This window comes from Citrus sinensis, chromosome 5 (genome assembly GCF_022201045.2).
Source record: "Citrus sinensis cultivar Valencia sweet orange chromosome 5, DVS_A1.0, whole genome shotgun sequence".
Taxonomy (NCBI): Eukaryota; Viridiplantae; Streptophyta; class Magnoliopsida; order Sapindales; family Rutaceae; genus Citrus; species Citrus sinensis.
Genome location: NC_068560.1, coordinates 11,451,674 through 11,471,314, shown reverse-complemented (window position 1 = coordinate 11,471,314; position 19,641 = coordinate 11,451,674). Strand labels below are relative to the sequence as shown.

General features: G+C 31.3%; 1 protein-coding gene and 2 long non-coding RNA genes across 3 annotated transcripts; 2 read left to right on the top strand and 1 right to left on the bottom strand.

Moving 5' to 3' along the window:
* The first annotated feature begins 6,210 nt into the window (after nt 1-6,210).
* On the top strand, nt 6,211-9,179 carry LOC127902611 (uncharacterized). Its single transcript, XR_008055035.1, has 2 exons — nt 6,211-6,362; nt 8,718-9,179. It is a non-coding gene; the product is annotated as an uncharacterized LOC127902611 (long non-coding RNA).
* A 2,869-nt stretch (nt 9,180-12,048) lies between these two features.
* LOC127902623 (uncharacterized) lies at nt 12,049-14,570 on the top strand. The gene is made up of 3 exons (XR_008055052.1): nt 12,049-12,305; nt 12,480-12,544; nt 13,483-14,570. It is a non-coding gene; the product is annotated as an uncharacterized LOC127902623 (long non-coding RNA).
* Nucleotides 14,571-16,377: 1,807 nt separating this feature from the next.
* LOC102624383 (copper transport protein ATX1-like) lies at nt 16,378-16,872 on the bottom strand. The gene has a single exon (XM_006491800.4). The coding sequence runs from the start codon at nt 16,794-16,796 to the stop codon at nt 16,530-16,532; it is 267 nt and encodes an 88-aa protein (XP_006491863.2). The 5' UTR covers nt 16,797-16,872; the 3' UTR covers nt 16,378-16,529.
* Between the last annotated feature and the right edge of the window lie 2,769 nt (nt 16,873-19,641).

The window sequence follows — 19,641 nt, the reverse complement described above, 5'->3', positions numbered from 1 at the left end:
AACATCATATCATAATTTGTCCAAAAAGAAGACCATCAAAGAAAAGCATAGTAAAAAGCTTATTGATTATAGCAACCAAGTTACTGATTTTGAGTTGGAACTGTTTTGACTTGTTTTAATTTTTTTAACTTCAATAGAAAGTACATTCTTTTGGTTGACTCCTCCTATATTTGCCAAGCCATTAACCATAATGATGAAGAACATTAATAAAGTAAGTTTGATTGAAACAAAAGTAATATTTCTTTGAATATAATTGCAAATATGGAAAATATATAATTCAGGATCGGGAATTGATGTGGTACACCATACAATTAAAAAAGGGGAGTAGTTGAATTAATTAATTATTTTTCAGCAACAACAAATTGAGATTAAAATATGCCTGCATAGAAGTCTATAAAATTATTTTCACTATTTTAGACAAGGCCAATTCTAGTTCTTTCTTATTAAATCATACTCTCATTTAAAAATGGTATCGAAATTATGCATGTCTAATCTGCATAATTTTTTTCCCCAAAGATTTCAAGTAAAATGAATTTTATAGCTTTCATGATTGTAAAAAAATAATTCATGAAAATAAATTTCGATAATGGATGTTGTTCTTGTCACTAGTTTTGGTACAAGGCCCCAAACCAAGCCTCGGCATCTGCCTTATGCCCTAAGGGTGTGTTTGGAAGACAACATTATATGGTATTAGAAAACTTTTCTCATTAAACTAATGCTATCCTTTGTTTGGTGGAAATTTGCAATGCATTAAGTGACTGTGCTAATGCGGCAGCTGCCGCATTAGATTATAGTCGGGTTTTAGCTAATGCAGCAACTTATGTTTCTTTTTTTTTTTACTTTTACTTTTACTTTATAATAATAATAAATAAATAAATTTAATTTTGTAATTGAATATAATATTAATATTTATTTTTTATTTTACATTATATTTATTAATATAAATTAATAATTTATTTATTTATTACTCAATAATATTATATCATATTTTAATTTATAATAAAATATTATTTTAATTTTTACATTATAATTTATTAATAAATTTATAAAATAATATGACTAATAATAAATACTTAAACATTATATAAAATATAATATAATATCATATTACATTGTTTAATTATACTACAATAATTAATATATAAAAATTAATTTAAATAATTTAATATAAAAATATTTAATATTTAAATACAAAATTTTTTGATAATATTAATTTAAAATTAATAATAATATTAAATATTATTACATATACTACATAACTCTTACTTGGATTATTTAATACAATTCATTTTGTTAGTAAATACATTATAACAATTATATCACTTTATTATTTTGTGATTATTTTATGGTGTATATAAATTTTTATTCTATCATCCTTAGATGACTTTTGAACTAAACTTATAGGTCTTAACTATTTATTTTTTTGTTATATTATTTAGAGGTTATTTGATTAAATTATTTGCTTCGATATTTAATAGGTTATACATTTAGAAAATACTGAAAATAAATGTTATGCTTCTAAAAATTAAAGGATATAAGCTTCGATCTTTACGAAGAATTATAATTTTTTTTAACATTTACAATAAAAAAATTTGTTAAACTTCCATTTTTAGTATTTTTCTAAGCACTAATAAATATTATTTTATGAATATATAATTTCTATTAATAAAAAAATAATACAACACCAATCACAATATAACTAAAAACTAATACAATACGGTGTGGTGCCAAACATTATATAGTATTGTTATAATACAGTGCTTATGCAATAAAATATAATACAATACATCTGCATTAAAATAATACAATATAACATAATACAATATAATGTGTCAAACGTACCCTAAGAGTCTTCATGGCCGAGGGCGGTGACAGTTTCTTTGAATTTCTGATGGCCTGCCTATACGGAAACCAATATTGCCAATCTATGAGAAAGAAGCATTTGATGACATTCAGCATGCATACTGCCTCTCCAGTAAGCTTTTGCACTGTAATCCTCAAAACTCCATTCAGTTTCCAACATCAGCTTTAACATGACCCAAAAATAAAGGATATTTAACTGAATTCTTGCGTATAAATAACTAAATACTTTTATGATTAGATTTAGACTTTAATTGAATTTATGGTTTATATATCACATCACAGGTAACCTCTTACTATTTATATTCATATTTCAATATGTAGTATTTTAATGTTAAACTTCAAATATTTGGCAACAGTGAAATTATTGGAGAATTAAGGATCCCAAGTGCAGAAAAGTGATCATCGCTATCGTTGAAATAGAGTGAAATCAAATCCTAAGGATTTAAAACCTCAAAAAATTTATTTCTTTTCCATACATTCATTGATTTTAAAACTCTTTCTATAGCTTCATTCTTCATTAGATGTTACGAAAAATTAAATATATTAATTGGCACAATTACTAAATATTAATATCTCAAGAACTTACGAAAACAGTAACTTAGGGAGACTCTAAGCGTAACTCATCCAATTACTTATCAATAACCTGCTATTGTTTTTTTTTACAAATCATTACATGTTTGTTCTGAAAACCAAAACAAGGACCTCACTCTGTTACAGCTTATGTTACTTACGCACCCAATGAGAAGGTCACGCGTATGCTGAGGAGAGAGAAAAAGCATGACTAACTGTTGAAGCTAGATATGTAAGTTACAGAATCTGCAACTTAACCAACTCCCCAAAACAAGTAGACCCCACCACCAATAATTTTGCAACAACTCAACCCCACTCTCTTTTTTTTAAGAAGAATAAAATAAAATAACTTCTTTTCTCTTTATTTCACTGTTACTTGATTCCATAAAATGTTTCAAAATAAAAAATATATATATTTTACATTGCTTTTGAAAATAAATGAATTTGGAAATGTCTGAAATTAATCCCATTTCCTGAACAATTACCCCCAAAAAAAAAAGAACATGTGAAGCTTGCTAAATTATTGGTGTTATGTACTGTCTTTTATTTCACTTTACTGTTAGAATCACACATTGTTTATTTTGCTAATTAATTTATTGAATATGTACCTTTTAACAAAAGAGTTGAATTATTGTTCATCCAAAATTTCGTCATGTGTTATTTTGACATGATACCAATATAATACGCTAATGCAAATCGTCATTGTGTTTATAGAACAATATACTGTATTTGTAGTAATAGAAAGAGAGATTAATTTTTTTTAAAATCTTAACTTGCTTTATAAGTAGAATAATTCTAAAGAGAAGGTAGATGCATTTCATTTTCCTCCTCATTCAACAATTTACTTTCTTTATTCAACGTTTGAAGAAAGCAAAATTGTTGATATTCTTAGGGCTAGTTTGGGAATGTTGTACCTTTTAATTGTTGCTAGCTGTGCTATAAAAATAATCAACTGTGAAAAGAATCAATTAAGTGTTTCGAAAATTTTGTCTTCAGAAGTATTGTGAGTTTTGAAAACGGTTTGGTAAATTTTATTGTTAAATTGCTTAGAGAAAATAAATGACTAAAATATACACAATGTAGGATAAAATTTATTTATACATATTAAAACATGCACATATAATATTTTTAATTGTGTATTATAACAATTTTTACTAAAGATAAAATTTATAATATATTGATTTTATTTTTTTATTTTTTTATTTTTTATCTTAAAACAATTGATAATTAAATTTATAATATAGTGAAACAAATTTAATGAAAATTCGACCAACAAAATGATATTAATAAATTTATATTGATGAATTATAATAAAAATTTATTAAAATATTAACTTTGTTTCTAATTTGAATAAGGATAATTTTAGGTTTAGGTAATAATTTTAAGGATATTTATAGAATTATATTAAATGATAAAATTGATTCTCAAAATCATATTTCAAAAGCTAATCCTTCCCTTCTTTTCAAAATCAACTGTAGGAGGGGTTGATTTTAACAAAAATAATTTTGATTTTTTTTTTACCAAACACTAAAATTAACTTTTAAATTTTCAAAATTATTTTCAAGCATCCCAAAAACAATCCCAAATGGGCCCTTAGTGCAAATGAATTGATACTTCAAACTTTTGAAATTGTAGACAAAAATTTGATAAAACGAAGAAATAATGAAATTTTTGTCACTTGTAGTGATTTGACAATGAACAGTAGTGACCGGCGTCGATAATAATGGAGGACAGATCAATGGTGTTGAATATAGAGGCAGTGGATGTCGTCGATACGATGCAATCAATGGCGGATTTTACATGAACTCAAAATTTTCTTAGACAGCCACTAGTACATAAACAAGAATTTTGTTTGATTTCGTCATTTTGTTTAGATAGCCATGATGAGAGAAATTTCATTTTTGATAAGATTTTTGAAATATAATTTTTATGTTTTTGGACTTTTTTATAATTTTAAAAGAAATAATTTCTAAGTTATTAATTTTCAAAAAATAATCTAAAAAAATCATTTAAATGGATAGTTGAGTTATGACATGACAAGTCATAATTTTCAACTTAATAAAGGAGAATGGAAATTAGTATTAGGGCATCAGATATGATTTAATCTTCTTTTAAGTGGATTTTAAGTGCAAGCAAAAGGGGCAAGCCTCATTGAAATAATGAATTTATTTTTTTGAATACAAGGTACTTCACTTAGTCGAAGTGTTTGGGTTGTTTTGGGCTTGAAAAGGGATGGAGCAGAGTGGAAGGATAGTGGTGATGGTGAGAGGTCAAATCTAGGGTGTGAGAACTTGAAAGGATGTTTTAGACCTGCAAACAAGAAAAGAAGATTAGAGGTGGAGCCGGCGGTGGCCGACGGCCACAATCCGACTCTTAAGTCGGCTGTTTGAATTTTTTGTGGTGTTCAGGGCTTGCAAGCTCTCTAAAATAGAGGTTGGAGGTTGAAAAAGACCTTAAGTCTTTTTGTGGAGTCTGTTTGTTTGTTGTGTGTGAGAGAATAAGTAGAACTATAATGCCTTTATATAGAGTACCCTAACTGCCTTACCAGTGGTACCTTTTTAGGGGTAATTTGGCTGTCTTTTTTAAGATTATTTCATCTTTTTACCTTTATCATAAGTTTTGGCCCGTTAGGAGCATGCTTGGGGAGCAAGAATGAAGGTATTTGACGTGGCTTGTTTTCTTGTACACGCGGTGCATGCTGCAGTGTGGTCCAGGACAACTTTGCAAAGGCTGTATAGACAACTTTTGGGCGTGATAGTTGAGGATCATTATCCTTGGAGTGTTGTCTTTTGTTTTTTTGCAGGTGATAGTCTTGTGGTCCCCTCTTTTCTAACAAGATATTCCCTATTTAATCTTGTAAAATTAAATATTCCTTGTGGGCAATGGAGATATTTCACTTGGTTGATATTTTGGAGATTTTTGTTACCACCTTTCTTCTGTCATGCCCTGCATATCAACTAAATTACCAGGTATAGGTGGCATAGGTTGGGTGCCCCACAAGGATCACTTATAATTACAAAGAGCATTAATGTTTGCCCCAGGTCAAATCCCGGGTCAAACCTTGAAAGAGATCTAAAATGACGTCGTTTCATCTATTATTTTGTTTTTGTTTTCTTTCTCAGTAAAACGACACCGTTTTTCAAAAGGCAAAATTCTCACGCTTAAGGCAAAAGCAATGCCAGAAGCCCAGAACCCATAAGCTTTCTCTTCCTCTTCATTTCACCATACTAGAATTTAGAGCTGGAGGAGGTGTCGGTGGTAGTCTTGGTGGTGGAGCTAGAGGAGGAGGTGGAGGCGGAGGTGGTGGTGGAGGTCTAGGTGGAGCGTTAGGCCATGGTGGGGGATTTGGTGCCGATGGAGGTGTAGGAGGTGGTGCCGGTGGAGGCATTGAAGGAGGAGGAGGAACTGGGGGAGGTGGTGGTGGTGGGATAGGAGGTGGGTCAAGTCATGGCGGTGGCTTTGGTGCTGGGCAGTGGCGAATCTAGCTTGGGACCAGTGGGGACTTAAGTCCCCACTGAAAAAAATATATATATATTTTACTAACTAATTTGATTTGCCAAAAATTTCTAATAAATTTTTCCTAAGCCCCTACTAATTTATATTCAAGCCCTTAATACATAATTATACTTAAATTCTCACACTCTAAGTTTTTAAAACAAATTAAAAGAGATGGGCTTTGTAAATTAAAATCAAGCCCATAAATATTAATATTAATCAAATTTTTAAACAGCCCACAAACCCATTAATAATATTTTATTACTCTTTACCTTCTCCAATTCCACTATGTCCTGCACCCATATGCAAATCCCTAAATCATCTTCTTGTTTCGGCATCTCCAAAAGCAAAACAGTAGTGATAGTGGAAAGTGATTTTCATTTATTCCTCCAAATTTCAAACAACCCTTCATCTCTTCATTCAATAAAATTAAGGTACAAGTTAACACTTTATTTGCTTTTTATTTTATTGTTTATAAATCATATATAATTATTTGTTGAATTGATGTTATAGTTGTTTCTCTTCCCCCTTAGTTAGTGTATCATCTGGCTATTGGTATATTTGAAAAATATAATGTGATTGAGTGTAGATTCCATGAAAAAGAACACATATTATTAGATTAAGAAAATAACAATTGCAATTAAGCATTTGCTTGTTTAGCTTTAATGTCTTGTACTGTTTGTTAATTAATTTATAGCATTAATATAATTATATAATAGGGGAATATGCTAAAAGTGCTACTAGCCTAAGTAAAGTACTCAATATTCATAATCTTTATTTATATTTTGAAATAGGTATGGAAAGGTTTTACAAAAGAAAGGAGCCACCACTTTTAGAAAAAAATGATGATGCTTCAAAACAAAAAGACAATAGTGGTTCAAAGAAAAATGATGATTGTGGTAAAAAACAAAAGAATGATGATGCTAGAACTATGAGAGAAAATGATGTGGAGGTGAATTTATTGAATCTTCCTCTGGATCTTGGGTTACGACATCCAATTTCTTACTACAATGTAAATATCCAAGATCAAGCTCGAAGACATTATTTGCAAAATGGCCCTTGTCAACCAAAAACTCACAATTTTCCTCTTAGGCATTTTGGAAAACAATCTCGGAGATTCAATTTAGCTTGGTTTGATAAATATGGAAATTGGTTAGAGTATAGCATTGCAAAGGATGCTACATTTTGTCTTTGTTGTTATCTTTTCAAGCCAGAAATTGGAGAACAAGCCGGTGGTGAATCTTTTACTAAACATGGGTTTACAAATTGGAAAAAACCAGAAAGATTGAGAGTTCATGTTGGTTGCTCTAATAGTGTCCACAATGATGCTTGGCGTTCTTGTCAAGATTTAATAAAGTAAGAGCAACATATTCAGACAATGTATTCTAGACATTCTAATCAAACTAGAAGTGAATATCGAGCTCTCTTAGAAGCATCAGTTGATTGTGTCAGATTTCTTTTACGACAAGGACTTGCATTTCGCGGCCATGATGAATCTGAAGAGTCAAGTAACCGAGGTAACTTTCTAGAACTTCTCAAATTTTTGGCTGATCATAATAAGGATATAAAAGCTGTTACATTAGAAAGTGCCCCATCATTTTTGAAAGTGACATGTCATGATACTCAAAAAGACATTGTTAGTGCTTGTGCAATTGAGACCACTAATGCCATTATAAGAGAGATGGGTGATGCATTTTTTTCTATTTTGGTTGATGAATCTCGCGACGTATCAATAAAAGAGCGAATGGTTATTGTCTTACGACACGTAAACATTAGTGGACAAGTGGTTGAACGTTTTATAGGCATTGAACAAGTTGTTAGTACTACTGCTCAATCACTTAAGGAAGCTATTGATAGACTTTTTTCTAGACATGGGTTGAGTGTGTCTAGGTTGCGAGGGCAAGGTTGTGATTGAGCAAGTAATATGCAGGGAGAATTTAATCGCCTTAACACCATAATTTTGAGAGAGAATGAGTGTGCTTATTACATTCATTGTTTTGCTCATCAACTTCAGTTAGCTCTTATTGTTGTTGCAAAAAATCATATTCAAATTGAATCTTTTTTTGCTATAATTGCCAATGTGGTGAATGTTGTTGGAGCCTCATAGAAACGTTGTGATGCTCTTAGAGAGAAACATGCTGAGGAAGTTGTTAAAACACTTAATCTTGGAGATCTCTCGAGTGGGCAAGGCCTAAACCAAGAGACTACTCTAAAACGTTGTGGTGATACACGCTGGGGTTCACATTGTAATACATTATTGAGCATAATTAACATGTTTTCAGCAGTAATTAGTGTATTGGAAATGATTATTGATGATGGACCAAAATCTGGGCAAAGAGGAGAAGTAAAGAATTTACTAGAGTTGATGTTGTCATTTAATTTTGTGTTCTGTTTACATTTGATGAGGAATATTTTAGGGGCTACAGATGAGTTATCACAAGCATTACAGAGGAAAGATCAAGATATTGTGAATGCTATGAACTTGGTTAGGTTATGTAAACTACAACTTCAAACAATGAGACAAAGTGGATGGAATTCTTTGATTGCTGAAGTTACTTTTTTTGGTGTGAAGCATGATATTGACGTGCCTATTATGGATGATATGTTTGTGGATAGAGGGCGATCACGACGTAAAGCTCAAGAGATCACAAATTTACATCGTTATCGTGTTGAATTGTATTATGTGGTCTTAGATATGCAACTTCAAGAGATTAATTCTCATTTTAATGAGACAAACACTGAGTTGCTTCTTTGCTTAACATGTTTATCTCCAAATGATTTATTTTCAGCTTTCAACAAGCAGAAACTATTACGGCTAGCCCAGTTGTATCCAAATGAGTTCTCTACAATTGATATCATGGTACTTGGGACTCAACTTGATACATATATTTTGGATATGCGCACTAGTGGTGAGTTTTCAAAATTAAAGGATATTGGTGATCATGCAAAGCGGATGGTCGAGACTAAGAGACATAATGTAGATCCATTAGTTTACTTGTTAATAACATTAGCATTGACTTTACCTGTTGCCACTGCGAGTGTAGAGAGAGCATTTTCAGCCATGAACATTTTGAAAAATCGGTTACGAAGCCGAATGGGAGAGTAATGGATGAATGATAGTTTAATTGTTTACATAGAAAAAGACTTATTTAATAATATTGATAATGAAGTTGTAATGCAACGTTATCAATGTATGAAAACTCGTAAAGGATAATTGTAAACATATATTGAAGTATGATAAATCTTTTAAATTTATATATTTATTACTTTTTAATTTTTTTTATCACCGTTGAGTAAGCCCCCAGTCAATCAATATGTTGTCTCCGCCCCTAGTGCTGGGGGCGGTGTAGGAGGTGGGTCAAGTCATGGCGGTGGCTTTAGTGCTGGGGGCGGTGTAGGCGGTGGTTCTGGTGGAGGTCTCAGCAGCCGTGGTGGCCATGGAGGAGGAGTTGGTATTGGAATTGGGATAGACATTGGTGTAGGAGGTGGTTCGGGCAAAGGTGTAGGAACCGGTTCCGGCAATGGAAGTGGTAGTGGTGGCGGCAAATAATGAAAAGCGTTTATGAATTTGAGTTTCAAAATCTAATGTTTTATAGCTTCGAAGTGTTAAAGATCTTTGTTTTAATGCGAGTTCTGATTGTCAGTTTCAAGTGTTTTGAGTTTTTGATGCAGTTTGTTGGCTGTTGCCTGTTGCTATGTATCATCATTACAATATCAATTATTTCCTGATTATTTCTGTATTTCATCTTCCGCAAATGGTTTAATTTGTCAATAAAAAAAATCACGTAGAAACAGTGCCGTTAAGAGAACGAATAAAAGGCAGAAGAAAGGGTTCAGCTGGGTTAAAGAAAGAGGAAGAAGAAGGCTGCCATTTGCAGACCAAAACGACTTCGTTGAAAGTAAATCAGAACAAATAAAAAAAATTAAAGCAGAAACGTCGTCGTTAAATAGTGCTTGAAAAAAAAAATTAAAGCTGAAACAACGTCGTTTGACGCAGTTTTGGAGTTTGACCTGAGATTTGACCCGAGACAAACATCATTTTTCAATTACAAAACCTTCGCATCGACACGGACACTTTATTTTCAATTTTTAATTTCTATTTATTCCTCAAACAATACCCCTTAATTTGTTTATGGCGAAGGTATTTGATGTTAAAGAAACTCATTGAAGAAGTGTGAATGACCCATGGCAGCATTTCGGCTCACTTTTACAGCTGATCGGGAAAAAAGTACACTGCTTTACCCTCTTTTTGCGCTGACCATAGACATTCCGAAGTTAGAAACTGTTGTTTCCTTCACTCCCTCTCTTTTTTTAATTGAAATTTCAAGACATGGCCCCTTTTTTATTTGGTAAATCTCAACCATTTTTTCCATCATTTTTCTATCTATTTTGAATTTTAAATGAGGATAACTATCTGACACATGACTATTGCTTGTACTTTGATCTTCAAAACTAAGCATTCTTTCACTATTCTGACTGGACACTGTTGGGAAAATATGCTCTTTAAAAGCATATGTGTTTATTTAATTGTAATAAATAATTTTTCTGATTAATAAAATAAATGAGGTATTTTATTCAAATATCTTAATTGCATTAATATTTGTATTAAAGTCCATTTAATCATATTATATGTATTTATGTGATCACCATGTGGATTCACAGAAGACATAAATACAAGTTATCTTATGATTAAATAAATTTAGTTCGCAGTTGATAAATAAAGTTGGGCACTTTATTTAGGTATAGACTGTAATAAATTCATTGAATGATTTGTCTTAATCATGTATGAATTTATTGATGTAGTACGACTACATTGAACAGGATCACATATGAGATTTAATTAACTTTGTAATAACTGTCAGACTTATTAAATCTCATAGGCGTTGATTTTACTGTAATCTTAATCTTGAGTTAATTATGATTTCATGATTGCGATTGTTATTTCATTTGAGTTACCAATGGGCACGACACATCCTTGTGGTCAAGATTACCCGGTATCTTGGTGGGAGCAATTATGAGTATTGGAGTTATGGATTAACAATATAGAATTTGTACAACACATCTCTTGATAGGTTTTCGGTACTTGATCATAGAATTCTCTGGCCAGAGTGTGTCAACATATTTAGTATGTTGAAAATGATCATTAGAGAAAACCAGTAAGGATCAAGGAATAAGATGTTATTAAATTGATTGGACAGTTGAGATATCAATTTAATTAACGATGTGGTACAAAGGATTGTGCAGTAAAGAAATCAATGTGGCTTGGGACGAATTATTATTCGAGCATACAATTATGGAAGTCAGTTCCAATCTTTTAGTGGAGTAGATTTGGAATTAAATAATTGGGCTAGTTTAATTACATGCCTAATTATTGTAGCCACTATTGTATGTTCCCAAATGATCCCCGGGTTAGCTCATTTAATTGACTGCACCACTACTGGACTAATAAGCAAGATAACTAGCTATTTGGGTCAAAAGCCTAAATATATCATTTAGTGGGAGGCTCCATTTAATAAGCTTATGTATAAGGGGCCTTATGTTATTTTACATGGTGGGTCCCCTATTAAATGAAAAGTAACGTGAGTTTTATTTTGGGCATTATTTGGAGCCTAGGGTTTTCACTAAAGGGAGATATATAAGGCTTATTTTTCTCAACAGAAAAAAAAACAAGCAGCCACTTTATACAGATCAGAGAATAAGATTTTTCTCTCCATTATTGAGAGAAAAATTTTCTCGTGCTAGTTGCTTTGGTAGTGATAAAGGCGCCCACACGTCAAGTGCAGATCGAACCTGAGTCATAACCTGGAAGATCATTGGTGACAGTTCGTGATCTAGCAAGCGTGGTGGCGACGGATCGTGATCTAACAGGAGTGGTGGTGGCAGATCGTGATCTAGGAGCCTAAATCACTTCAGCGGAAAAAGCCAACTCGGATTTTCAAGGTACGATTTCTAGAATACGAATTCTTATATATTATATGAGAGCGATCTTCAAAAGGTTTTATAAAAATTTTAAAAACCTAATTTTTCCCCAACAGACACATGGTATTCTCTAACGTTCACGCCTTGATATAATGAGACGGGATACTTTCCTAATACTCAACTTTCATTCATCTTTCCATCTCTCCTCCTCTCTCTTTCCTTTATTTTTCTTTGCATTTGAAACCCATAAAAATTTTTAGACTCAATTGTTCAACTGTTTCTCGTCTTCTTTATCTCCTTCATATTTGTCCTCTTTTTCCTTCAGTCTTCCTCCTGTCAAGAAAACCTTGGAAAATCCCCTTTCATCTACCCGTCATGGTGGTGGACTTAGTTTCATGTTCCTGATGCCGTGTTGGTTGCAAATCCATTTTCTCCGTCTGTGTTATCCCTCAGATACGGTAGCTACCACTGTTTTTTGCTTCCCTCTCTCTTCTTTTGCTGGAATCCTTAACATATCCACTTTTTTTTCTTCTCTTTCTTCTTTCTTTTTTTACTAAAATCCCTAACTGATTCATTTTTTTCTTCTTTTTTCTCTCTTTCTCTCTTTATTATTATTATTTTTTCTTTTGCAGTGGGTGGTTTCGGCTTTCCTTTATCACCCCCTTGGCTATTTCCCGCAATCATTAACTGTTGGCAGGTATGTCGGGTGCCCTGCTCTCCTTCCTTTTTTTTTTTGTATATTACACAAATACATATATTTATTTGTTTATCTTAGGGCAAAAAAATAGATTCATCACTCCCTGATCCATTCTCTATTAACTCAGATTTGTTAACATGGTGAATCTTACGTATCCCTTTCTTGTTCTTTTTCTTTTCTCTTAGCGCATGCGTGGTTGCATCAATTTTCAACTTCTCAAAAATCCTTCTTTTTTTACTTTTAATGTTTTTGGCTGTGGCTGGTTAGTGTATATGTGTTGATATGGTGGATATAGGTTGTGGGGTTATGGTGTTTGGCCCTTGATTTGCTAGTATTTTGAAAGAAAGAACGGGTAAAAAAACAATTGGGGTAAAGGGGCGTCATGTAACTAAACGTACCAGTGGGAATAAAACTTTGTTGAACCTCTTACTTATATTTCTATAAGCGAGGATAAATATTCTCCCTCTAATAGTCCCAATAGTGTTAACCATAATTCTAAATCCTCTCCTCCTGGTGGCGTCAGCCGTAGAATTCCTCGCCTTTCTCATACATATTCCACCTGGCAATCCCAAGAAAAAACCAAATCATGCACTCTCGAAACTAGAGTTCATTCTTCGGGTTGAGTTCCTAGGTCCCTTTCTGTTTCCACTTTAAAGTCTAGTAAGTCTCATCCCCTGGGTGTTAGGAGGACTACTTTGGGTGATGTATTGAATGAGAGTAGTTGGAGAAAGGAGGCTAATTGACAAAAGTTTTTTGTCTACTTCTAGTGGCGATACATTTATGGCTTACGGATGTTGTTGGGTCACCCTATTAAGACCCATATATTTGGGGTACCAAATCATCACCATATTTTACTTCTAGTCAAATTTTTCATACTTTTACTTCATTTCTTGTGGTGCTTTTTTGTTTATTAAGCTACTCTTTTTTGTTTGTTATAGTGCGCAGCTATGGAAGCACCAGGTGATGACTTTAATGCCTTCTTCCAAAAGACAAGCGACGGCCCATTTGGTATTCTTAATACTGCTCTACCCGTGGGGAATACTTGGCCTTTTCGAGCTCCTGTGATGAAAACAAGGTCACAGAGTACCTTTTATAGCAGATTAAGGGGAAACCCTCGTGCCCGTAAATGAAAATTTGGGTCTGTTTCCTCTTTCCCGGAAGACCTACTCGAGGGTGAGCTGGACCCAATAGCGAATGAAAAGGTCTCGCACCTGGCCCATTATGTATATTATTTTTCTGAAAACATCATACTTGAGGCTGTAGCTAAAACAGACAGGTTGGAGTTGAGTGAGCCTCATAGCTGTACACTTAAGGCCATTGAAGATTTGAGTGCTTCTAGGGTACTCCGTGTACCTTCAGTTTTTTTTTTAACATTTTGTACTGATCAAATATGGCTTTCCTCCTAATTCATTGTCTTCTAGACATTGAAGCTCTCGCTACTATTCCCTTAAAGGTTGGAAAATTGAGAGAAAAGCTTCAAAGTCAGAGATCCTAAGAGGAAAAGCTTGTTCAGGAGATTAAGATGTTGAAGAGGTGTCTTGATGACCTGTCTGGAGAGAGAACTTGGGTGAATAAGGACTTGGACGAGCTGAGGGCAAAATATGAGGACTTATTATTCTAACAAAAGAAGATACGGAGCGATGCTTTCACCCGCATTATGACTGAAGTGTGGAGTGTAGATTTAGGCGTGGTGGTGCCATGGGCGGATAAGTGGGTTAGCAATAAGGCAGTCGTAAACGCAAGTAAGGATAAGAGGAAGTCTTTTGTGCCTCCGTCTAGTAGTCCTCATAAGTCTTCTGGGGTACTCTATATACCCCAACAAAAGACCTCATTAGATGTCCCTACCTCCAAAGCTTTTTCTTTTAGTATTTCTGTATCGTTGACCCCCTACTTGAAAAAATGGTAGAGATGATGTCCCACCATATAGCTTTAGCTTATATTGTTGCTTGTTCTTTGAGGCTTCCCCAAAGTCTATATTGGAAACTTATTTTATTCTTTTAATTTTTTTATATATCTTATGTTATTAGGGTGCCTGTACCGTTGTAATGTTGTACTATCAAACTTGTTCCTTTTGCAATTGTAGATAGTTACATCCGCATATCTAACTAAGATGATTGGGAGATCTCTTGGGTACCTCATGCTAAATTGGAGGAACACTTCTCTAACATGGAGTACAAAAGGTGTCTAACAGTTTCATCTTATCAAATGGATAATGATTTATTCATATATGTTTGATGCATATCTCCTTAAAAGTTATGGCGAATTTAATAAATAATTCATGACATTTCGATTAAAAATGAATATGTATAATTAAACACAAAAAAATCATTTTTTCTCTCTAGTAGCATTCTTTGTGGGCCTTCTTGGTCTTTCCTTTTTGCAAAATGGTCAAAGTTCTCATGTTTTGCTATTTTCCATTTGCTTTAAGTTATCATTAATTTTTTATTTGCTTATTCTTACTGAAAGGGCTGGAATTTTAGCTTCACACTTATTTGTAGTTTGTGGAGAACTTGTTATGATCATTGACCTCGAACCCGGCAGGGTGAGTACCTGAAAATGGCACCCCAACACCTAAGTTAATGTTTAATTAAGATTAAAGAAAGAAGAAAGATGAAGAAGATGAGTCTCTTTCTTTAAGTATGAACAGTGTTTCTGGAGGCTAAAAACTCTTTTCTCTTAAAGATGGATATCTGTTTATATATAATGAATGATATGGATTTAGGATTTTACTTTAAACCCTTAACCTAAAACACAAGCACTAAAGGAAATAAATAAAGTAAGCAATAGAGGTAAAGGAAATAGATAAAGTAAGCAATAGAGGTTAAGACAATGTCCTCTTGCTAGTAATACTTCTATAGCATTATAATGTTGCAAGGGTGCTTTACAATCATTCCATCTATGTGAAGTAGCTTGTATGTACCAGATCCTAAAGGCATTTGGTAAAAGATTTACCAGATGTACTGATTTGGAAAAAAAAAAGTAAAAGATTTAGAGAAAGAAGTCAAGAAGTTGAAAAAAAATAGTAAGCTTGTGCTTGCAAAGTCAAGCACATAAGCATCATTTCAGAAGGTGTGGGTTGTTTATTTCATTTCATTAATAAATTATGTGAATGGTATGTAGTTTACTTTGAGTTCTCATGAAAAATAATTGGAGACTTGTCGTTGCTCTGTTCGTTGATGAATTATAGATGAGGAAATGATTTCAAGTTATTATGGACAAGCTTATAATATAGGTGGATGAGGGAATAATTATTAGATTTTTTGAAATGGAGACTATGCATCTATATATAGAGTTGTTTTTAATTATACTATTTTTAGTTTATTCTCATTAATCTCAGCATCTTTGTTATATAGTATAACAGTTTCTGTTTTGGTAATATAAAAAATATTTTCAACTATTTTGACGACAAACCCCTCTTACAGTTAATAGTCTCTAAAAATAGATGGATTTATTGTTGTCATGACAAAATTATTTATCTTAATGAAATATAATTGATGCGTCAAAATTATCAGGTATATATTCTATTTTACTTTTTCAATACAGCACTTTTTTTTATATAAAATAATCAGCTATGCCCCTCAGGCATTTTCTAGGAATAGCTTCTGCTTACCTCTGTTTCTCTTGTAATTTTCTTTTTCAATTTTTTTTAATGAAGTTAATTAATAAAAGAAGGGCATGTTTTTCCAAGTTACGCATTATTTGACCACCGTCAATCAAGAAACCAACTAAGTTAATTTCTCTCCATGATTTCCAAAAGCTAGAAAATTTTGTCATTTTATTATTATTTTATTTTTATCACAAGGAAGTTGTATTCAATTTAGACAATACAATAGTACAGCAGCAAAACATCAAAGATCTTATTACAGCTTCAAAGTAAAATATTGCAGTACACAAGACAATCCTTAAGATAGTCATAGTAAATTCACCAAGCTGTAACTCATTAAAAACAGACCTACTCCCACGAAGTGAACAGGCCACTGATATCTTAAGCAGCAGCTACAGCTTCGGTGGGCTTCGAATCTGATTCTGCTGGTGCTGGTTTTTCCTCTTCCCAGAAGGCAGTCTTCTTCCCGGTCTTAGAAACGGTCTGGAGGACAGCGTCGGGCTGCACGTTGCCCTTCACAGTCACCTTTTGCTCCTTCAAATCAATGTCAAATGTTTCCACACCATCCATTTTCCCCAACACTCTCTTCACTGCTCCAACGCAGCCCTCGCATGACATGCCAACCTTAAGGACAACGGTCTGAGACATAGTAGGACTTGAAATAAAAAAAAGAACTAGTAAAATTGAATTTTTTTTTTTTTTTTGGGCTTTTGTTTTCGTTTTTGTTTTCTGATGCTATTAATAACGACTTTGCTTTATATAGAGGAAAAATTGGGCGACGGGCTCTAACGATAAATCAATTTTGTTTGTGGAATGTGGAGCCCATCATTGCGTGCATGCTCGGCTTTCCAGTACGCTTCGGTTGGCCTTCTGGATGGTCATCGGGACTGTTAGAAAATTTTGTTATTTGAAAATAACATCATTAGTTATAGAGTGGATCAAACCGCGTTATTATTTTTCATGAAATTAATGTCTTTTAAGAATCAAACTTTTTCCTTACGCAAATCAATGGACATCAACTTAACTTTCTTATTTTTGTTATTATTATGCTATTTATTTCAGGATAAAATTGTGGTGCAACTGTGGTAACGTGCCACAGTTGCACCCAACTGTTAGATTTCCACTTATTCAAGTGGACCCCACTCATTTAAGTGGATCCAACGATTGGTGCAACTGTGGCACGGTACCACAGTCACACTATAGCCTGTCTCTTTATTTCAATCCCCAATTATTTGAGGATGAAACTATGTTGCAACGGTTGCACTGTACCACTTACTTTTGTCTTTTTCAATTAATTACATTGCACTATCCTATATTCTCTGAAAAAAATATAGACACTAAAAGTTACAAAGTTTTATATATAAGCGCTTTTTTTGGGATAAAATGGCTTTAAAACAATTTTTAACTGTTATTATTAGAATTATTTATTAATGTCATTATTATTATATTAATAATAATATTATTATTATTAAATTTAAATTATTGTTATGTATTAATACTATCATAAATGTCATCATTATTAATATTATTAATAATATTATTATCATTAAAATTTGTTAATTTATTATTTTATTTATTAATTATTATTATTACTCTCATTAATTATTATTATTATGAAAATTTATTAATTTTATTATTTTAATTGTTATGATTACTTTAATTAAGTCATTATTATTATTTATTAATTTTATTATTGTCATTAATATTATTTTTATTACTATTATTAAAATACATTAACTTTATTATTATTAATTATTATTATTTTATTAATATTATTAAAATTTTAATAATTTTATTATTTTAATTATTATGTTATTATTAATGTCGACAACATCATCATCATCATCATCATTATTAAACTTTATAGATTTTTTTGCCTTAATTGAGCATTAAAGATATTTTTATTTTCATTATAATAAATAAAAATATCAAATAAGTTATACTATAATCTTATTTTATTATATCATATTATATTAATATAAAAATAATAATTTAGTATCATTAATAATAAATTTAAATAATGTTAGTTTAATATTAATATAAAATTAATGCAGTATAGTGTAATACCAATTACTAAACATTGTACAATATTATTATAATTTACTGCTAATGTAATATAACATAATACAATATACCTATATTAAATAATGCAATAGAGTATAATATAATACAATATGCCAAATAAACCCTTAATTCTTTGTGTGATGATGGTCTAAAAGGATGTAAAGAAAATAAAAATAATCGTGGCAGAGTCTTTTGCGATGTTGATTAGCCATCATAAAAAATTTTAGACTGATATAATAAAAATTAAGCAACTACCCTACATCTAAAAGAGCATTTAGAAATCAATAAATTTACTATTCAAATATTTTTTTTATCAAGAATAAATAATAAATTATCATTACAACAAGATTCACAAGCTCAAATCTCTTTAAAAATGGGTAATTCTCAAGAAACATAAAAATCAAATGCTTCTGAAATATTCTTAAAGAAAAAATAAACTAACTTCCTTTTATATTATTTTTTGTTTATCTTTCTAGAACTTTGTTGGGCTACATTTAAAATTTTAAAAAATTAAAATGGCTCTCTTAAATTTCAAGAGTAATATTGGTATTTTATAGGTAAATTAACATATTATATGTACAAATAAACTAACATGTCAACTAATGTTAAAAATAAAAATGTAATAAGAAAGTAAAGTTTTGTAATATTAAAACAATAAAATTTTACAACCTAACACTTTTTACATGTTTCTTATTTTGAAATTTCACCTTTTTTATTTTATAATTTTTTGAAGTATTGTATGGTTAATAACCTATATTCTTAATATATATTCAGTTTATTTATTCTATATTAAATATATATTATATAACAAAAAAATATTATTTACATTTATAAATTTTTAATGTGTTTAAAAAAATTTCTGTGATATTACATTATTATCTTTACACCATCTTTTTAATATCAAGTTAGGTGAATAGATCAAACTTTAAAAGATTTAAAACAATAGGAGTTATATAAAAAAAATTAAAAACTTTTAATTTTTATGATATTGTAATAAACAGTAGGGAGTTGTTGCTCCTTTTAATTAAACAAAGTCGCACAATTTCACCTGCTTGGAAGAATTGACATTGGTGAATTAGTTCCCTCTCCGTATATAAAGCCTTCTTAAAAGATAATTTCATTACTTGTTTGCTTTTAAGTTAATTTATATTTCAAAACAAATATGGTTTAAGCTACAAATATTATGGTGAGAGTTTTTTAAAGAAAAATTTCCTTCTTCGAATAATAATGAAAAAGTGATAATTTAAAAATTAGATAAATAGATGTTGATTATATCCTGATTTTCATATGAGTGGACTTGAGTGGAGAGTTTCCAAATTGATTATCAGAACAAAAACTTGACACATTTCAGATTGATCATTAATTAAACGATACAAATTGCTAAAGTGATCATTAATTAAAAACGACTTGAAACTTAATCTCTATCGAT

Excerpts from the sequence above, each read along its gene's own strand:
- LOC102624383 (XM_006491800.4), bottom strand. The coding sequence starts at position 16,796 with ATGTCTCAGACCGTTGTCCTTAAGGTTGGCATGTCATGCGAGGGCTGC.